This window comes from Trichosurus vulpecula, chromosome 4, assembly GCF_011100635.1.
Source record: "Trichosurus vulpecula isolate mTriVul1 chromosome 4, mTriVul1.pri, whole genome shotgun sequence".
In the NCBI taxonomy this organism is placed as follows: Eukaryota; Metazoa; Chordata; class Mammalia; order Diprotodontia; family Phalangeridae; genus Trichosurus; species Trichosurus vulpecula.
In genome coordinates, this window is record NC_050576.1 from 216,603,760 (window position 1) to 216,622,185 (window position 18,426).

The following is an 18,426-nucleotide window of genomic DNA, read 5'->3' on the forward strand; positions in this document are numbered from 1 at the left end:
TTCCAAACATTAGGCTTCCTTTCACTCTGAGGACATGGTCCAGGCCCAGAACTATTCAAATGTGTCATGGGTAGGGGAAGGCAGAGAAAGTTTATTTCAAGTGTTCTTCAGAAGATCAGGAACACAGCAATTGACCAAGGAACCTTCTTAGAGGTGTACTACTTCCTATAGCATACTGAATCATTTCTTATTTTTTCTTCTTTCTTGCCTTAAAAAAAGTTATGCATGTCTCCCCCTAGTACATTAAATGTATAACTGGTACTTAACAATGCCTGATCATATTAGCATAGCCACTTGCCAATGTATTTAACCCTTAATGCTTTAAATAACAGATTCTGGTCTAACCAGCTGTGCATTAACATTCTGCTGAAAATCATTCCAATCAACTGAACTATTGATATAGCTTGATTAAACTTGGGCAATCATTTTGCCTGAGTCTCACCTTCCATGATGGTAAAATGAAGGGGACTGGCAAGATGGTGTCTAAGATCACTTCCTACCCTAAATCTGTGATCCATGACCAAAATCTGAGTGTAAGTCCTAGCTTTCTCAATTGAGAAATTAATTATCTTTCCAAAATTTTCAAGGGTGCTTTTAAACCTCGCTAAACCTAAAAAAAAAAAAACCACTTTCCCAGACTCTTGACTAACAAGGAATGGTGAAAACAAAGAGAAGGGAATTCAATGGCTAAAAGATCAGGATCATGGTGAGATTGCAAAGCCAGGATAATTATGTTTTTAATGCTGTTTTACATAGAACTCAGTGAGGGTCCTAATAACTGGGTATTCCATCAAATTTTATTTTTATAGTTTTCAATTAAGTGCAAACAATTTGTTCTGTAGCACAAGACTCTGCTGCCTAGTCACCATGGGGGATACTGCTGCCTGGATAGAGTGAGCTCCTTAAGACTAATGGAAGAAAAATGCGACTAACATATCAGTTATATTTTGGTTTTACTGAGACAGTACAGTTGAAGCAGATATGAGGGCCGGAACTGATAAGTATAATACAAAATAACATAGTAAGGACAGCATTAAAAAGGTACAAAGTTTTCTATGAAGTTCATGGTGGGGGGAGGGGCAGGAGAGAAGAAGGAATGTCAGTTATATAAAGGATCAAGAAAGGCTTCATAGGACTTAAGGCTGGAAAAGACCTTAGAGATCTTCTAATCCAATCCCCTTGTTTTTACAGAGGAAGAAATTCAGGCCCAGGGCAGACAACATTTGACGTGGCTTTAAAAGATCGATAGGAAGACCAAGCCTCGTTCCATCTGCTTACATGAATTCAGAAAGAGGTAGTTTTAATCCCTGCTGAAAATCTGGACAAGAATATTCTTATTGTCATTTGGTAGTTTCAGTCGTGTCCAACTCTTTATGACTCTATTTGGGGTTTTCTTGGCAAGGATACTGAAGTGGTTTGCCATTTCCTTCTCCAGCTCATTTTACAAATGAGGAAACTGAGGCAAACAGAGTTAAGTGGCTTGACCAGGGTAACAGAGCTAGTAAGTGTCTGAGGCAAGATTTGAACTCAGTAAGATGAGTCTTTCCAACTCAAGCTTGGTATTCTATTCACTGTGGCACCTAGCTACCCAAGGCTGCTACATCAGTCCCAAAAGAACTTTTTCACTATGTAAGTGGAGCTCCCTCTCTGCATTACCATCCTCCCAATTCATTCACAGGCTTGTTCCAGGCTACTCTCAGAGGTTCAAGGTTCTCCTTGGGTTATCTCTCCCAAAACTATATCATATTCCCTACAAGCATACTTACAAACAAAGGTATTTACTGAGCAGGCATTGTTAAAAACAATTGCAATAAAAATATTCCCTCCATAAACCTGGATTGCACTCTCACCACATATACAGTCAGTGGGAAGAGTGGGTATATACATAGAATAGACTGAGGTGGGAAATATATTTGGCCCAGACACCTCAGACTTTCAGCACTACAGGACTTTAATAACCATTCCTTCTTACAGTGTCCTTTGATGATCATCTCCCTGGGCATAGCATCTCTCATAGGGCAGATCACTCAGTTGGATTCCCTGAGCATGTTACTCTCCACAGTTCAACTTCCAACAACCAGAGCTGGCTCTCTTCTCCACTGCCAGGTCACACTGTATGGAACCTCCTTCCTGCCTTAGCCCTCAATTTATTCCTTAGCTTATTCCCTGTTGGAGGTGATGGCTTCTACTGGGTAACTCCAGTGCAAGTCATAGCCAATGAGGGAAGGAAAAAAATAATTCCTCTTCCTTATATCTCTCAAGGTCTGGGTTCTTCCTCCATAGTTGGCTCTCTTCTATGTTGCCAGAGGTCACACTCCTCAGAGCTATCTCCTTACCGAACCTAATTCTTCAGAGAGTCTTTGATTTTTAAAGAGCCATAAGAAGTGTGGTCAATCCTTGGTCATCAAATAGCTATGTGCTCTGTAATTCCAAACAATTTTGTTGACAGGAAATTCTTTACATAAGATATAACAAAGTATAAGCACTTTTTTAAACTTTTATATTCACTGCATCTCTTAACTGCCTCTTATATTCTGTAATTTTATCATCTAGACTAGGGAAAAATCAATTTTTCAGTGTGTATTGAGCACCTCCTCCCCCTTCAATTGCATAAGGTCCCATGCAGTCTTCTAACATTGACCTTTGCAGAGAAGGGATAACACTGAGGTCAGAGTTGTGGAACATGAGGGAAGTAAAGGAAAAAATGAGAGGAGGTGCATTATGAAAAGGGAACTGAGAAGACTAAATAACCATCAGCTCAGCAGACATACCAATCCTTTGTAGATCATCACTTTCAGAACCATTCTAGCCCCTGTCAGCAAACAGAAAACTTTCTAGTAAAAATTACCAATTGACTCAACAAATTTTATACTCTTTCAATCACGAGACAGTCAGAAGAGACCTGAATTCAAAACAAGTTTCAGACATTTACTGAATGACATATGACAACAAGCAACTCTGACCCTCAATTACTTCATATGTAAAAGGATGAGTTTGGGTTAGATGACCTTCGAGGTCCCTTGCAGCTGTAAATCTGTGATTCCATGATATAGACATGAGAATCATCTATGAACAGATAACAACTGAAGTCATGGAAACATGAGATCAGTGAGAGAGACTATGAAAAGAAAAAGACCCAGGATAAAGTCCTACGAGACACTTACACCAAGGGAGAAGACCATTATGACAATCAAGTAAGGGAGTCTGAGAAGGAAGAGTCAGATAGATGGGAGGAAAACTAAGGACAAGGGCCACAGAGGCCAAAGGAAGGAATAATATCTCAGAGGGGGGTTGTCAACAGTGTCAAAAGGTACAGAGATGAAGGAAAATGAGGACTAAGAAAAGGCCCTTGGATTTAGCGGTTAAGAGATCACAGGTAATCTTGCAACAAGCAGTTTTCAACCCAAGTTGTGGTTTGGAAGTCAGACTGCAAGATTGAGAAATAAATAGAGTTCATGGCTATGAGGGGGGAAAGGCAACTATGGTATATACGAATGCAATGGAAGACTACTGTGGCAAGAAATTTTAAGTATGAGGAATTTAGGGAAACATGGAAAGATCTGTGTGAACTGATACAAAGCAAAAACAAACAGAACCCAGGAGAAAACCATATATATTGACTGTAACAATGTAACAAGGCATCTCCAAGTGGAGGGGGAGGGTGCTAGAGAAGATAGCTTTCCACATGGAAGATGCTAGGGAGCTGCTTCCAGGACAATGGTGATGGCATGCAAGGAAAGTGCCTCTGAGAAATAGACTACAGAACATACAGAGACATTCTGTAATAGGTTCTGGTGAAAGAGCCAGATAAAGAGATTCCCCAATTGGTTGTTAAGTCATTCAAAAAGACCTTTCAGCTTTAGCCACCACCTCTTTGCCTTAATGTTCTTGGCAGAGCTCAGCTACCAGTAAAGGGAATGGAATCTAGAACCTTGTAAGTTCAAAAAGTCTAGAACACAGCCACAGGCTATGTGCAGACCACCACACACCCAAGTGCAGCCTGAATCAGATTAAAATGTAACTGGAAAATAAAAATAAATAAAAATACAACAAAACAAATAATATTAATATTTGGTTTTCTAGGTTAATTATGTGACTCTCAGGGATTCTTATGTATCTTGTGTACAGTTTAGTGGCCTCCAGTGTTATGAGTTTGTTACTACTAGTCTAGAGGGCTCTTCTTCATTTTGTACTTCCAGAGTCCTGGTATGGCAGCAAGAAATGAATTTTGGGAGTGACCTTCAGAAACCCAGACCAGCAGTAGCTACAGGCTCACCTTGTAGTCATGCCACATCTGAAGATGAAATTGGTAGGACCAAGGCTATATAGGAACTGAGCTAAGTTTTGAGACTACACCCACTCCCAGACCACAGTGGTATAGAGGGGTTTGTGATGCCAAAGTTAGAGTAAATGAACATGTTTGTTTTTGCTATAATTTGACATAAATATTCCTTTGTAAAAACTACCTGATGTTAAGTGGTTAGATGGAATTAGGATGTTATTTACTAGGCCCCTAAAATGAAGGGAACACAAATGGTGGAGGGTTCAAGCCAGTAGCAGTAGAGAAGAAACTGGACCTTGCCTTTCAGGATACCCTAGAGAACCCTGAGGGGCAAGTGTAGCCTGCCTGGCTCAGAGAGAGTGGGGCCACAGCATACTTGCTACATAATAACAGGGAGAAAAGCTATTAGGATAGTAACCTAAGAGGATGGAAAGGTCAAGTGAAAAGTTTTTAAGAACGGGCTAGACCAGTGGATAGAATGCCTGGCCTGGAATAAGGAAAACTCATGTTCCTGAGTTCAAATCTGGCCTCACACACTTATTAGCTGGGTGACCCTGGGCAAGTCACTTAACTCTGTTTACCTCAGTTTTCTCATCTGTAAAATAAGTTCAGCAGGAAATGGTAAGCTCCTCCAATATCTTTGCCAAGAAAACTCCAAAAGCAGTCATGAAGAGACAAATACAACTGAAACAACTAAACAACAAAGACTTGAACATGTCTGTAGCTAACAGGGAAGATGCCAATAGAAAGGGAAGGAAGAAGAGGAAAGAGAAAGAGAATGCTCGATGGAGCAAGCTCTTAAAAGGGAAAGAGAGGAATGGATCAAGGATTGCCCCCTCAAAAGCCATATGTCTGCTGAAAATCCTTAGTTCTTGGGAACGGAAGTATCCTTAAAAAGGGAGTGAACTAGACTGTTGAGCTGTAGGAATGTGGCAGAACTAAACAGACTTTTGCATCTTTCCAGATGGTGTCCTCTTGTCAGGAAGTCTTATTTGGAATGTGGCCAGCTTGGTCAGTGACTATAGCTGTGACCAAATAAGCCACTTAAGGTGAAAAGAAAGTAAGTTATTCACCCAGAATAAGACCATTATGGGTGGTATGTTGACTTTGCAAGGCACATTTTTTTTTTGTAAGCAGGAGCTGACAAAATACAGTCATCTCCATACAGCATTGGTACATTAAGCAAAAAGACGAGGCTCCCTCCAGTTCTACCATTCTACATATGAATGTTCATGATAACTCCCTAATGAAAGGGAATAAGCCATAATACAAAATAGTTCAAAACTCATTTGAGATATCAAAAGTTTCATTTCAGTTTTTGGCAGTTTTACCCTCTTAATGAAAGAGATAATTAACTAGTTTGCATTGTCTGAAGACACAAATGAAGGGACAGACACAAGAAATGTATAAAAAGCCCAGCCTTGGGGTCTCAGAGTTCATATGGTTTAATTTTCTCATTGTACAAAGGAAGAAACTGAGGAAGTCAGAAAAGGCAAGGCGACTGGGAGTAAACCAAGTGATAGATACTGCCCAGAAGAAAAAACTCACTAAACATAAACATCCAGATTCTGTTTTTCTAAGTATTCATCCATTTTCTTGGAATATAGTTTCTGACAATTTCCTTTGTTTTTCGTTATCTTTTGTAATTTCCATTTTTAATTTGGGTAATTTGGTTTTCCTTCTATTTTATGAATTTTTCACAAAAACCAGCTCTTAGTTTTATTTATCAACTCAGTGGATATGTTGTCATCAATTTTCTCTTTCTTCATTTTCAAAATTTCTCTTTTTGCGGTTACTTGTAGTTTTTTAAAAATGTGTTGCTTTTCCAGTTTGGGTTTTTTGTTTTGTTTTGTTTTAGAAAACTTCACTCAATCCACTGATCTACTTTTTCTCTCTTATTGACGAGTTTAGCAATATAAATTTGCCATTAAGGACTGTTTTGTATGCATCCCAAAAGCATTGGTATGTTGTCTCATCTAGGACATTTTCTTTCATAACAAAGCATTTATTTAGTTTTGACTTACTTATTCTATAGGATTATATTATTTAGACTTCATTTAAATCTGAATCCTTTCTTCAAATTCATCTTACTGATTAAAATTCTCCTTGTGCTATGGTCAGGAAAGGATGTGTTTAATTTTTCTTCATTAATTTATAAGTTATCTGTATTCTAGCATATCATCATTATTGGTAAAAGAGTCATGAAAAACTAAAAAAAAAATTCCATACAATATTTCTCCTTACGATCCAATAATCACTTGAAGTCTATTATATCTAATTTTTCTAAAATTTTATTTAGGTCTATGATGGGACAAATATTTCCCTGATGCAGTGTTTTTCCCCTCACTCACAACATGAGGTAGGCCCCAACCCTTCCTCTTTCACTACTTTGACAGGGATTAGCTTTCCCTAAAAAGAGACAAAGCTTTGTCACTGGATCTGACTGATTCCAGCTTCCTGGTCACCTATGGGCACAAAAAATCTAAGCCTCTCAGACGTATGTCTGGTGCGTACCCAAAGCTATGTAAATTGCCACACCCTGATGATCTGCTGACCAGGTTAATTTCGATAACAAGGCAACAGAGGCCACATCTTTGGTAGATGAAGATAAGTGCCACTGTATCCTTGTTGCTAACATAAATGTAATATAAATATTGCTTCATTGTCTATAGTGTCATTAAACACAATGTAGTTTCTTTACTTAGAAGACCTAGTTTCAAATCCTGTCTAAGCTACTTCATTAACTGTGTGATCCTGGACGAGTTACTAAAACTTAAAAACCCTCAGTTTCCTCATCTGTAATATAAGTGGGATGAGTTCAGTGGTCTCTTAGGACCCTTCCAGCTCTAAATCTACAACCCAATGATCTTTTAACTATGTTTTCATTGCTCCTTTGGATTCACCTAAGGATTAACACATTATACCTACAGTATAGACATTTTCCCTCACCTTTAACTATGAATGAGTGTTGCAGATCAGTTTCTTATAATCAGTTTTAGACCCTGCTTTCTAATCCATTCTGCCACCCTTCTCCACTTTATGGGAAAGTTCATCCTATTCACAGTTAAAATTGCTGGGTGTTTTTTTCATTTCACTAGGTACTCTTTAATAAATTATTGTGTCTTCTCTTTGCTCCCACCCCTCTCTTTACAAAGAAAGAGGTGAAGAAATAAAGGGAAATGGATAAACATCAGTGATCTATAACTGGAATGATCTAATTTTGTTCCTTTGCTCTTCCTCTCGCCCCATCAACACCTGACTGAGATCACTAGGGTCTCCTTTTAGTTCTCCTTTTATTTGACTTCTATAGTTAAAGTTTGTATTTCTTGTGACTTATTACTCCTCAACTCTACTACCACCTCTTTTAAATTCCTTACTTTTTTCTCTCTCTGCTCACATTTATTTTCCTGTTGAGTTTAATGTACAAGTTCTATACCAAAGTTTAAAGTTCTAAGTTTAAAAGTTATATACCAAATGTTTTGGGGTGAGAGATATGTGAATTCAACTTTTCTTTGCCTATTTCATATAAGAGTGAGGTTTGTGAGATGTCAACACTCCTGACTCCTATCCTCCATGTTTGCATATTCTTCTGAGGTCTCCCAATTAAGTGCAATAGTAAATTTCTCCCTCTTCTTCCTCAGTTCTTCCATAGTATATGACTTTTTATTTCCTGTTTCTTTACTCTTTTAAAGAAGCAGAGCAAAACCACATCCAATCCCTTCAGTTTCTTTCTTTGCTCCATCTTTGACACTTGAAGTAGGTGGAATTTTGAAGGGAGAATGGTATCTTCACTGCCTATTAGATTGCAAGCATTTGACCACCATTTAACTACTTCCAATTACTCAAATGTATTTATACTTCTAGTTAATACTTGTCTCCTATGTTTGTGTTGCAAAAATTCTACCCAGCTCTGGTTTTTTCAACAGGAATGCTTGAAAGTCATCTATTCTATTAAAGATACATTTTTTCTCCTCAGTTTTGCAAGTTATTATTCTTGATTGTGTGCCTTTTTCCTTTGCCTTTTGGTATATCTTATTCTAAGCTTTCCTTTCCTTCATCCTGACTGCTGCAGAATCTTGTGTGTTCTTAACTGTGCTTTGTTGGTACTTGATAATTTTCTTCCTGGCTGACCTAGGAAGGATATTTTCTCTTTGGCCTAGAAGCTCTGAATTTCAGCTAACATTTCTGGATGCTCAATTTGGGATTTAGATTCATGAATTCTTTCTCTCTCTTTTATTTTGCCTTCTGACTCTAAGAAGTCTGAACATTTTTTGTTTATGATTTCTCAAAATATCATGTCCAGGTTTTTGTTTCATTGTGGTTTTCAAGGACGCCAAAGACTCTTAAATTCCCTCTCCTTTTTCTGTTTTCTAAGTTGGTTGCTTTTGTATCCCCACCCCTGTTCTGATATAAACAACATACATTCTTCAGGTTTTTCAGTTTTTTTTATTTATTCTAATATTTCTGTTTATCTTAATGAATCATTGCATTCTGTTTGCTCCCCTCTGTTTTCAGGGTGTCTACTATTTCTGTGAGGTTTTCCACCTTCTATTTATTCTTTCTAAATGCGCTAATTTCATTCTTTACCTCATTTTAGCTTATCCTTCCTTTATTTGACCCATTCTTAGAAACCCTTGTGGACAATCCATTCTTTTTTTCCCCTGGAGTTCTACCTGCAATTATTGTGGAGTTATTTCCTTCCTTTGGGGTTTTCTCTTGGAATTCTTTAAAATATATTGCTTTTTCCATGCACTGGGAGTTTCCTTCTGTTTATTCATGTCTTCAGCCTCATTTCCTAGACTGGAACTTTGTGTCATGGTCAGACTCTGCTACCTGCTCCCCTACCCTGCACTCTTGGGTGGGTGGCTAGGTCCAGGTACTATATCCTGACAGTGGCTATTCAGGATTCAAAAACTATGACTGAACTTATACACTCTTATTGCCACAATGTTAAAATATACATGCTACATAAACTGTCCCTTCTTTTCCAACCTCCCAAAAGCCCAGTCCAGAAGAATGCTAATAGAGAGTCTAGTCAATTTATCTTTTTCAAGTCTACAGAGGCTCATGGATTAGTCCAGCATTTGCTATTAGTGCAGAATTATTCTACAACATGAATTCCCATAGACTTTATAATGAATTTGTGGAAACCAAGAGTGACAGAGCAAATTATCTAGCATCTATAAAGTCAAAGCCTAAAGGCTTCCAAGCCACCAAGTGGCTTCTTCTCTGCAGGCCCCTGTTCCCTCCTCTCTAAAATGAATGGGGGGAAGCTTAATTGCCAAGATCCCTTCTACCTATAAATTCCATGATTCCAGGATTCTTGAATGAGATTCTTATCCGCTATCTTCAATAGATATAAATGTTCCTGGTAAGCAGAAAACCCCATAAAATCTTTTTTTTTTTAATTTAACATGGCTTTAAATTTTTCCTTTTGGAAAGAAATGCTGTGTTACTGAATTTCATTAGATTTGCAGGGATTGGCAGCATTAAGTGCAATACTCTCTTCAGGTGACAGATTTTGTGGCAGGTTTTGATGATTGTGTACCATGAAAATATAACACCTGCACCTTCATTCAAATGTCCTCTTTGTAGCATTTTGTTTGAGGAATAAAGGATAGCCTTTGACGGTCAATAATGAAGCTGGGATACACTGAAGTCTACCTGCTGACAACCAGGAGCTATGTGGAAACATCAAAAGATCCATTCCCAGAGCCTTCATAACAGAGGGACAAGGAAGTCAGACATACCTGCCAGGGCTTTTTCATAGTTCTTCCCCATGGAAATGAAGTTCCTGAGGCTAGGGTTGAACTGTTCCATAATTGTCTGGAAAGAGACAGAGAAAAAGAAAGCAAAACATTAATGTCCCAGGTGGAGACAACTACCTGAAGTTTCAAGATTCTGGCCAGGAGGGAGGGGGCAGAAGGGAGAAGAGACAATAAAGGATATGGGCACCTTGGCACCAAACTTGTTCTCATAACATCAGTGACATCACATTGACACAGCATGAATAATCTTGGAAAGGATCTTCAAAGACTTCCTCCAGCCCTGAGCCTTTAGGCAGGTTTCTCAATATATAAATATGTTAGGCAGACATTTTTCAAACACAGGATAACACTCAAACCTGAACTCTATTTTCTAATCTTTAAAATGGGAGCTGAACTAAATGATCTCTAAAGTTCTCTCTCACTATAGTTCTATAAAAACATGTAAATTTCAGGTCTTATGAACCAATGATATTCAATCAGACATCAGTATTGATGAAATACGTATTTCCATGCTGTGACTATTCCAAATAGTTCTAAGTCCATGAAGGACCAAAGTTCAAATGCCAAGAATCAGAAGTTCCTATACTAAGGAATGAGTAGAAATTTTGATGTTAAGACCAAATAGCCGCTTTTATCATAAGGCTCAAAAACAGTCCCAACATTAGCTGACATCAAACCAGACAGCTATGTTAGAAGGAACCAGTGAACCCAAACAACCAAAAAATTCAAAATCTCCAATGACACTCAAATCTATAGAGGGTTTATTATCTGTACATTACCTTAACTTCGGGAAAGAAAAGGGAAGTTAAAGGAGGAGAAATTTATTATCCTAGTCCTATATACTTGAAAGCTAAAGCAGTTTCTATATGGATAGTTCTCACTTTACATAAGTTCAATTTTATGGAAAGAATTCTGAAAGAAATTCATATTCAAAAAAAAAAAAGAAAAGCCTACGTTAACTCTACTGTACACTACTATGTTCTCTCTCTGATCCTGCCTCTCAGCTCAGCACTCTGCAGCCTTCTACCCCATCAGAAAAAAAAAAAAAGAAAAGAAAAAAGAAACCCTCCAAGTGAGAGCAGAAGAACTGATAGGGAAAGACCACTACTATAAGATAGGGACTTGGCTTGAGACCTCCTGCAAGAAGAGAGGAGGCCTTTGCCTCCACTGTACCCACCCACCCTTGTGAACGCTCACTTCTCTGTGCCTAGACCCCACTGAACTTGAACCATATGTTTGCTGGTTCCCCTCCACAAGCATGGGTCTATCTTCCTGCCTCCTTCCCTCTCTCTCTTCCCCCTGGCCTCAGCAAATTCCCATTATTTAATCTTTAAGTAGAGGTCTGCACTTATGTAAAGTGAGAACTGTCTGTAAATGGAAAACCAAGTAATTCCATTGCGATTAATCCCTCACTGAGGCAGGCAGGTAGTCAACAAGCCATCATTAAATGCTTATTATGAGCCAGGCACTGTGATAAGCTCTGTGGATATGTCCCTGCCATCAAAGAGCTCACATTCTATTGGAGGAAACAATATGCAAATAACTATATACTTACAAGACATATACAATGTAAATGGAAGGTAATTTTAAAGGAAAGGTGCTAGCAGTATGGGAAGGTGAGCTGGGTCTCAGAGGAATCCAAGGAAGCCTGGAGATAGAGGTGACAAGAAATAGTGTTCAAAGAATGGCATAAAGTTGGGAAATGGACAACTGTATGCAAGAAACAGCAAGTAGTCCAGTGTATCTAGAGGTATATAAAGTTTAAGATGATTGGAAGGAAAGAAAGAAGCCAGGTTATGAAGAGCTTTAAATGTCAAACAGAAGACTTTATATTTGATCCAAGAGGAAAAAGGGAGGCACTGGATTTTACTACGGTGGTGAGACAGAGGGGAAAGTGATATGATCAGAGTTGGATTTTAGGAAATCACCCTGACATTTGAGTGGAGGATGGCCTGGAGCAGGGAGAAACTTGAGGCAGTGAGGTCAACCAGCAAGCTCTTGCAATAACACAGGAATGAGGTGATGAGGATTCTGCATCAGGGGGACATATTGTTTAGAATAGAGTGATCCTAGAGGGTTGGAACTATGGTAGCAATTTCAGCAATTTCAAATCCCGCTTCTCACTCATTTCTATTCCCATTCTGTTCATTGTTACCCACTAATCTGCTGTATTAGCTCAGCAGAATAAAGAAGGGTATTTAAAGTGCTGAAGAGAAGGTATTGGGAAGGGGAAGAGCTCCAGAGAGTCATTTCTGTGGTCCTCGCTCCATTAACCCACCCTTCTTTGGACCACAGTAAAAATTCCAGTAACAGAAATAGTCCTGCAAAGCAAACAGCTGCAGTCTAAGTCTCATTCTTAGGGTAGCTTTAAGGCTGGATTATGAAACAACCAAACCACCTGATGCCTCCAGCATAATACAGTAGAAAGAACACAAAGAAGAATTGGAATCAAAGGACGTGAGTTTCAATCCTGACTCCACTACTTACCACCTGTGTGCCTTTGATCAAGTCACTTGTTCCCAGGCTCCTCATCGATAAAAAGGGGGAAGGGAGGGAATGAATTACAGCATATGAATGCAATGGAATATTAATGATGCCATAAGAAACGACAAAAAGTATGGATTCAGAGAAACCTAGGATCAAAAATGCAATCCTTTCAATCACTGAATAGCAGCTGATGAAAGTTTTTACAAAAATTGACTATAGTAAAAAAATAATATAACACAAGATAGTGGTTATGTTGAAGTTTAAATAGAAGCATATCAATATTTAATATCTTTGATAAATAACCTTTCCATTTTTTTTATAAGTCTCTAGCATTTATACTTCTGAAGTTATTAAAGCTAAAACTGTACCAGGGACACAATATCTATTGCTTACTTTACACAGTGTAACATTCCAGACACTAGAGATAAAAAGATAAAAATGAAACACACCTTGCCCTCAAGGAGTTTAGATGCTAGTGAGGGATGGGGAGGGGTAGACAGAACATGTAAATTCAAAGTAATACCAAGTCATTTCAAGAGGGATCATTCAAACTGATACTGATTCATAGTCAAAGGACAGATAGGAATATGTTGTTTGCCTGAAAATTTCCTTCATTTAAGTCAATTCTAAAGATCTTTATTTTGCCCCTACTATGTATGTATGCAATGTTTTGAATTAGGTAACTGGGGAAAGGTTTAAAAAAAAAAAAGGAGGCTCAAAGATCCTGTCCTCTTAAGAATCTCCAGTGACCCCTCCTGTGTCCAGCCATTTACATACATACAGTAGTAAACGACAGATTAAGGCACATCACAGTTGAGCAGTAGCCTATTTCTGGGGCTTTTAGACAATGGAAGGAATCCCATGAAGGAAAGAGAAAGAAGACCAACTGAGGATCTGTCTTTTCAAATTTTAATAAGCTATGAATATTGGATGGGAAACACCCAAAGCCTTCTGTGGTAAATCACAGTGGATTACCCTGACACCACAGCCGGCAATGCCCGGAGTATAGTGAGTGACTCTATGGAAATAGCAGTGAAGTTTCATTTCCTTAGATTCACTGGCAGAGATCACCCAAGAGGAATGCAGGTGTGAGTGGGTGGGGACAGAAGGGAGGGTTCAAATGCATGCCAATATCACTGTCACCTGGGCAAATGCCACTAGGCTACCTCTCTACTGGGAAACATACTCCTGGGTGGAGAGACCAGTCAGCCAGGAAACTGTCATTACTGCAACATAAGTAACACTGTGTCTCAAAAGCTTTGGGTCTCCATCTGTACAAGTGTGGGGCGTGGGAGAAGGGCTGGAATATAGAAGAGGGGAGATATATGAATACTACATTAGTACAATTTTCTGGATGCTAGAGATTCCTTCTTCATTAGTGGAGAAAACAGTATTTCTCCCCACAAGAAAAAAAAGTCTGTCCATCCCCACCCCCAGGCCCAAAGAATAGACCTTTTGTTCAATACTTAAGAATCCCGGCTATGAATGGGTCATCCAACTCTTCTCTCCGTCACACAATCTCTCTGTAACTATGGCATCTTAAAAGCAAGACAAGTTCAAGAGCTGACCTTTGCAGGGAGGTGAACACAATGCCATGTGAAAATGGTCCCAGGCTCTTGAAATGAGTCAAAAGATGGAGGGGTTGCTGGCAGCTCTCCATGGTTAAGGTCAGTAGAGCCTCAGTCCAAGTGCAATCTTTCTGGATCCTATTAGACCACGTCCCCTAGGTTTCCACTCTGATACTGGAGAAGTTTCTGTCATCTCTAACATCACACGACTCAAGCTAAAAGGCTAAAGGACTAATTATTTATAAAGTCCAAACATATGTATTACTTTTTGAATCTAGAGCAGAGGCAAGGGCAGCATTGAGTAAGAGAAGGGTTATATACTGATCAACAGGTATTTTCCCTTCCCTACCCTACCTCCCCCTCCCCCCACCACTCCCACTCCCCACCAAGAAAAAAAAAACAACCCAGTAGCATAGGGAGCCCTGATGCTGTTTATTTGGGGGTCTGACTTTTTAAAAAAATTTCCAAAAAATCCCTATACTCACGTTTATTGACAGCTTTTCTTTTTATATTACTTTCATTTCCAAAAATCCCTCCCTGCTCTTCCCCCAAAGAACTTTTTGTAACAATGAATTTTTTCAAAAGGGAAGTGAGCAGTTCAACAAAACTAAGCAACCTGTCTACTGTTTGATAGGATATGCAATGTTCCATGGTCCATAGTCTAGCACCTCTTCAATGACAAGTCTATAGGTGTACATTTTCTCATCTCTTCTTTAGTGCCAAACTTGGTCATTATAATTGGACAGTATTCAGTTTCTTTTGTTGTTGTAATGTCAATTTCCATTGTTGTAGTCACTGAGTACATTGTTTTCCTGATTCTTCTCACTTTACTTTGTATCAGTTCCATAAAATCTATCCCTTCTTACACACATTGATATTACATTCATAGGCTACATTTATTTTATCCATTCCCCAATTAAAAGTAGCTACTTTGTTTCCAGATCTTTGCTACTTCAAAAAGTAGTACAATAACTATTTGTGTACACACACACACACACACACACACACACACACACACAAATGTACACACAAAGAGTGAAATCTGTGAAACAAAGCAGAAGCATTTCAGTCATTTTCTTAGCAGAATGATTGAACCAACCCACAATTCCACCAACCACCTCATCCATATTCTAGGGATATATTTTCTACTTGAGTCCTGTAGGAATAAGACCACTATCTTGGGTCAGTTATCTCACCTGGTGATAAAATTAAATTAAACTAAGATCACAGGTATAAATGTCTGGGATATTGTTGAAGGGAAGCCTGCACTGAGGTTCCTTCCAACTCTGAGATTCTATAAATCCCTGAAGGGACTAGTTGGCTTTATTCTTCTAATATAGACTATACCTCCTATGGCCCAGCATAGGGATATCCCAGCAAAAAGTCACCGCCACAATCAGTGGCCTCATTTATCTTCAAATGAAGATGACACGTTACTGATCCCTCACTAACAATCTTTCTTTTTAATTATCAAATTCCTGAAAGGATAGAGATTTGAATAGATTTGCCTCAGTGGTGCAACATGACATTTCCAAAAATGACTCAATTTCCACTTATCATGTGGATATATGGCAGAAATCCCCTTCTCTATAATTGATAAAAATTATCTATTATGACTTTAAGTTTTTTAATAACAGTATTTTCTTAACTAGAAAAATGAGGGGATTGGATTCTAAAAAAGGCCTTGAAAGGTGTGGGGTGAAAGAGTAGGTAGGATTGAAAATGTGAGCTGGAAAAAGTATGATCCATTTACAGAAAGTATTTAAGTCAACCAGCAGTAACTCCTGCTATGTATAAAGCACTGTGCCAGCCATTGGAGATACAAAGATTAAAAAGATAGGTTCTATTCTCAAGGAACTCTACGGGCTGGTGCAGGGAAAGACATCCAGTCAAGTAGTAAGAATGCAAGTTAGGCATGTAGAAGAGGGTCAAACATAGAAGAGAGAAATTCAAACAGAAAGAGATTGCATCTATTTGGGGAGATCTACAAAGGCATTAGCTGAGCTATACCTTGAAAAAAGACAATAATTTCAACAATTGGAAATATGAAAAGATTCCACTCCAGGATTGGGAATTATAAAGCAATCCAGTTACAATGGAACATAAGAAGGAGAGTAAGCATGAACTACAGAGAGCAACAGGAATAATATGATTTCAGACAAGGTAATAATAAAAACCAGGCAGGATAAAATGGGATAAGCAGGAAAACTACCTTATGCATAAAGGCATAATAAATAATGAACTAATATCAAAATATATATGCACCAAATGGCAAAGCATCTCAAAATATAATGGAAAAATTAATTGAACTGCAGGAATAAATTGACAGTAAATGTATAATAGACAACAATATACCCATTTGGGACCTAGACAAATCTAACAAAAAGGTAAACAAGAAATAAAGTAAAGGACCTAAGTAGAAGTTTAAAAGAGTTATATATGACAGATGTCTTATGATCACTAAATAAGAATGGAGGAAAGTATACATTTATCTCAGCTAAACATAGCACCTTTTCAAAAGCTTAAAGTTCTACGGCATAAAAGCCTTACAAACAAATGAAAAAAAAATAGAAATGTCAAATACATGCTTTATTGACCGCAATGCAGTTATATTCAAGAAAGGGACTATGAAAAAAGGAGTTTAATCTTAAAGATTAAATGTAACATTTCCAAAAGTGACAACATCCCTATTCTATCTTGCAGATATATGACAGAAATGCCCTTTCCTAGTACTAATGAAAAAATCTGTTACTACTTTAAGTTTTTTCTAAAATAGCATTTTCTTAACAATGAAAATGCAGGGATCAGATTCCAGAAAAGGCATTGAAAAGGCCAGCTAAAAACAAATAATATGAACAATAGAAAATTTAATCAAAGAAAATTATAACAATGAAATACCATACAAAATGTTTGGGATAAAGCTAAAGTAGTCCTTAAGGAAAAATTTATATCTCCAGATATATTCATAATAGAAGAATAAAATAACAATGGAATGCAACTAAAAAAACTAGAAAAGCAACAAACCAAAAAATCCCAACTAAACGCCAAAACAGAAATACTGAAAATCAAAGAAGAGATTGACAAAATTGAAAGCAAACTCCACCTCAATTTGATAAATTGATAAATGAAACCAGGAGCTGGATTTTTTAAAAAGTTAATGATTAACTAGTTTTTTTAAAAGAGAAGAAAATGAAATTATTTTATGAAAAATTAAAAGGGGGGACTCACAATTATTGAAGATGAAATAAAAGAAATGATCAGAAACTATTTTGCCCAATTATATTATCAACAAAAGTGATAACTTGGATGAAATGGCTGAATACTTCCAAAAATATAGATACTTACATTAACAGAATGAGAAATAGATTGTTTAAATAACCCAATATCAGAAAAAGAAATTGAACAAGAAACACATGAACTCCCAAAGGAAAAAAAGGACCAAATGGATTTACAAGTGAATTACAGAAGATATTCAAAGAGCAATTAATTCCAATATTACATAAACTGCTTGCAAAATAGTAGTAAGAAATTCTTCTAAATTCTTTTTTATGATACAAATATGGTTTTGACACCTAAATGAGGGAGAACCAAAGCAAAGGAAAAAACCACTACAGAGTAATATATCTAATTAACAAAGGCACAAAAATATTAGCAAATATTTTGGTCCAAAAACAGATATTTGAAAAATTATACACTATGACCAGAGTGATTAAACCATAAATTCAATAGAACATATTAATAACAAAAATCATAAAAAGCACATAATCATGTCAATAAATTCTGAAAAGTCTTTTGAAAAAAACCAATATTCACTTGTTATTAAAAAAAAAACAATCTAGAAAGCATAAGAATAGATGAATCTTTCCTTACTATCAAGAGCCAATATCATGGCTCCTAAGATGTAATGGAGAAAGGCTAATGGGCTTTTCATTAAGATCAAAGGTAAAGCAAGGACGTCCATTATCACTACTATTGTTTGATAAAGTTCTAGAAATGCTGGCCATAGCAATACAAGAAAAAGAAATCAAGCAAATAAGCATAGGAAAAGAGGAACTATCACTTTTGCAGATGATATGATGTTTTATCTAGAGATTCGAGTCAGCTAAAAAACTAACTGAAACAAAATAAATCCACATGAATCATCATTTTTTTTATATTACCAACAAAACCCAGCAGGAAAAGACAGAGAAATCACATTCAAAATAACTACACAATGTATAAAATATTTAGGATTCTGTCTACCAAGACACACAAAGTAACCATATGCATACAACTACAAAACATTCTTTATACAAATATAGATCTAAATAATCTGAGAAAT

General features: G+C 37.4%; 1 protein-coding gene across 4 annotated transcripts in view; it reads right to left on the reverse strand.

Annotated features, from left to right (window-relative positions):
• The window catches only part of BAIAP2 (BAR/IMD domain containing adaptor protein 2), a 171,514-nt gene that overhangs the window by 125,227 nt on the left and 27,861 nt on the right, over positions 1-18,426 (reverse strand). For all 4 annotated transcript variants that reach the window (XM_036754695.1, XM_036754697.1, XM_036754698.1 and 1 more), the window contains exon 2: positions 10,033-10,108. In XM_036754695.1, the coding sequence (XP_036610590.1) occupies positions 10,033-10,108 (76 nt within the window). The remainder of the gene's footprint in view (positions 1-10,032; positions 10,109-18,426) is intronic.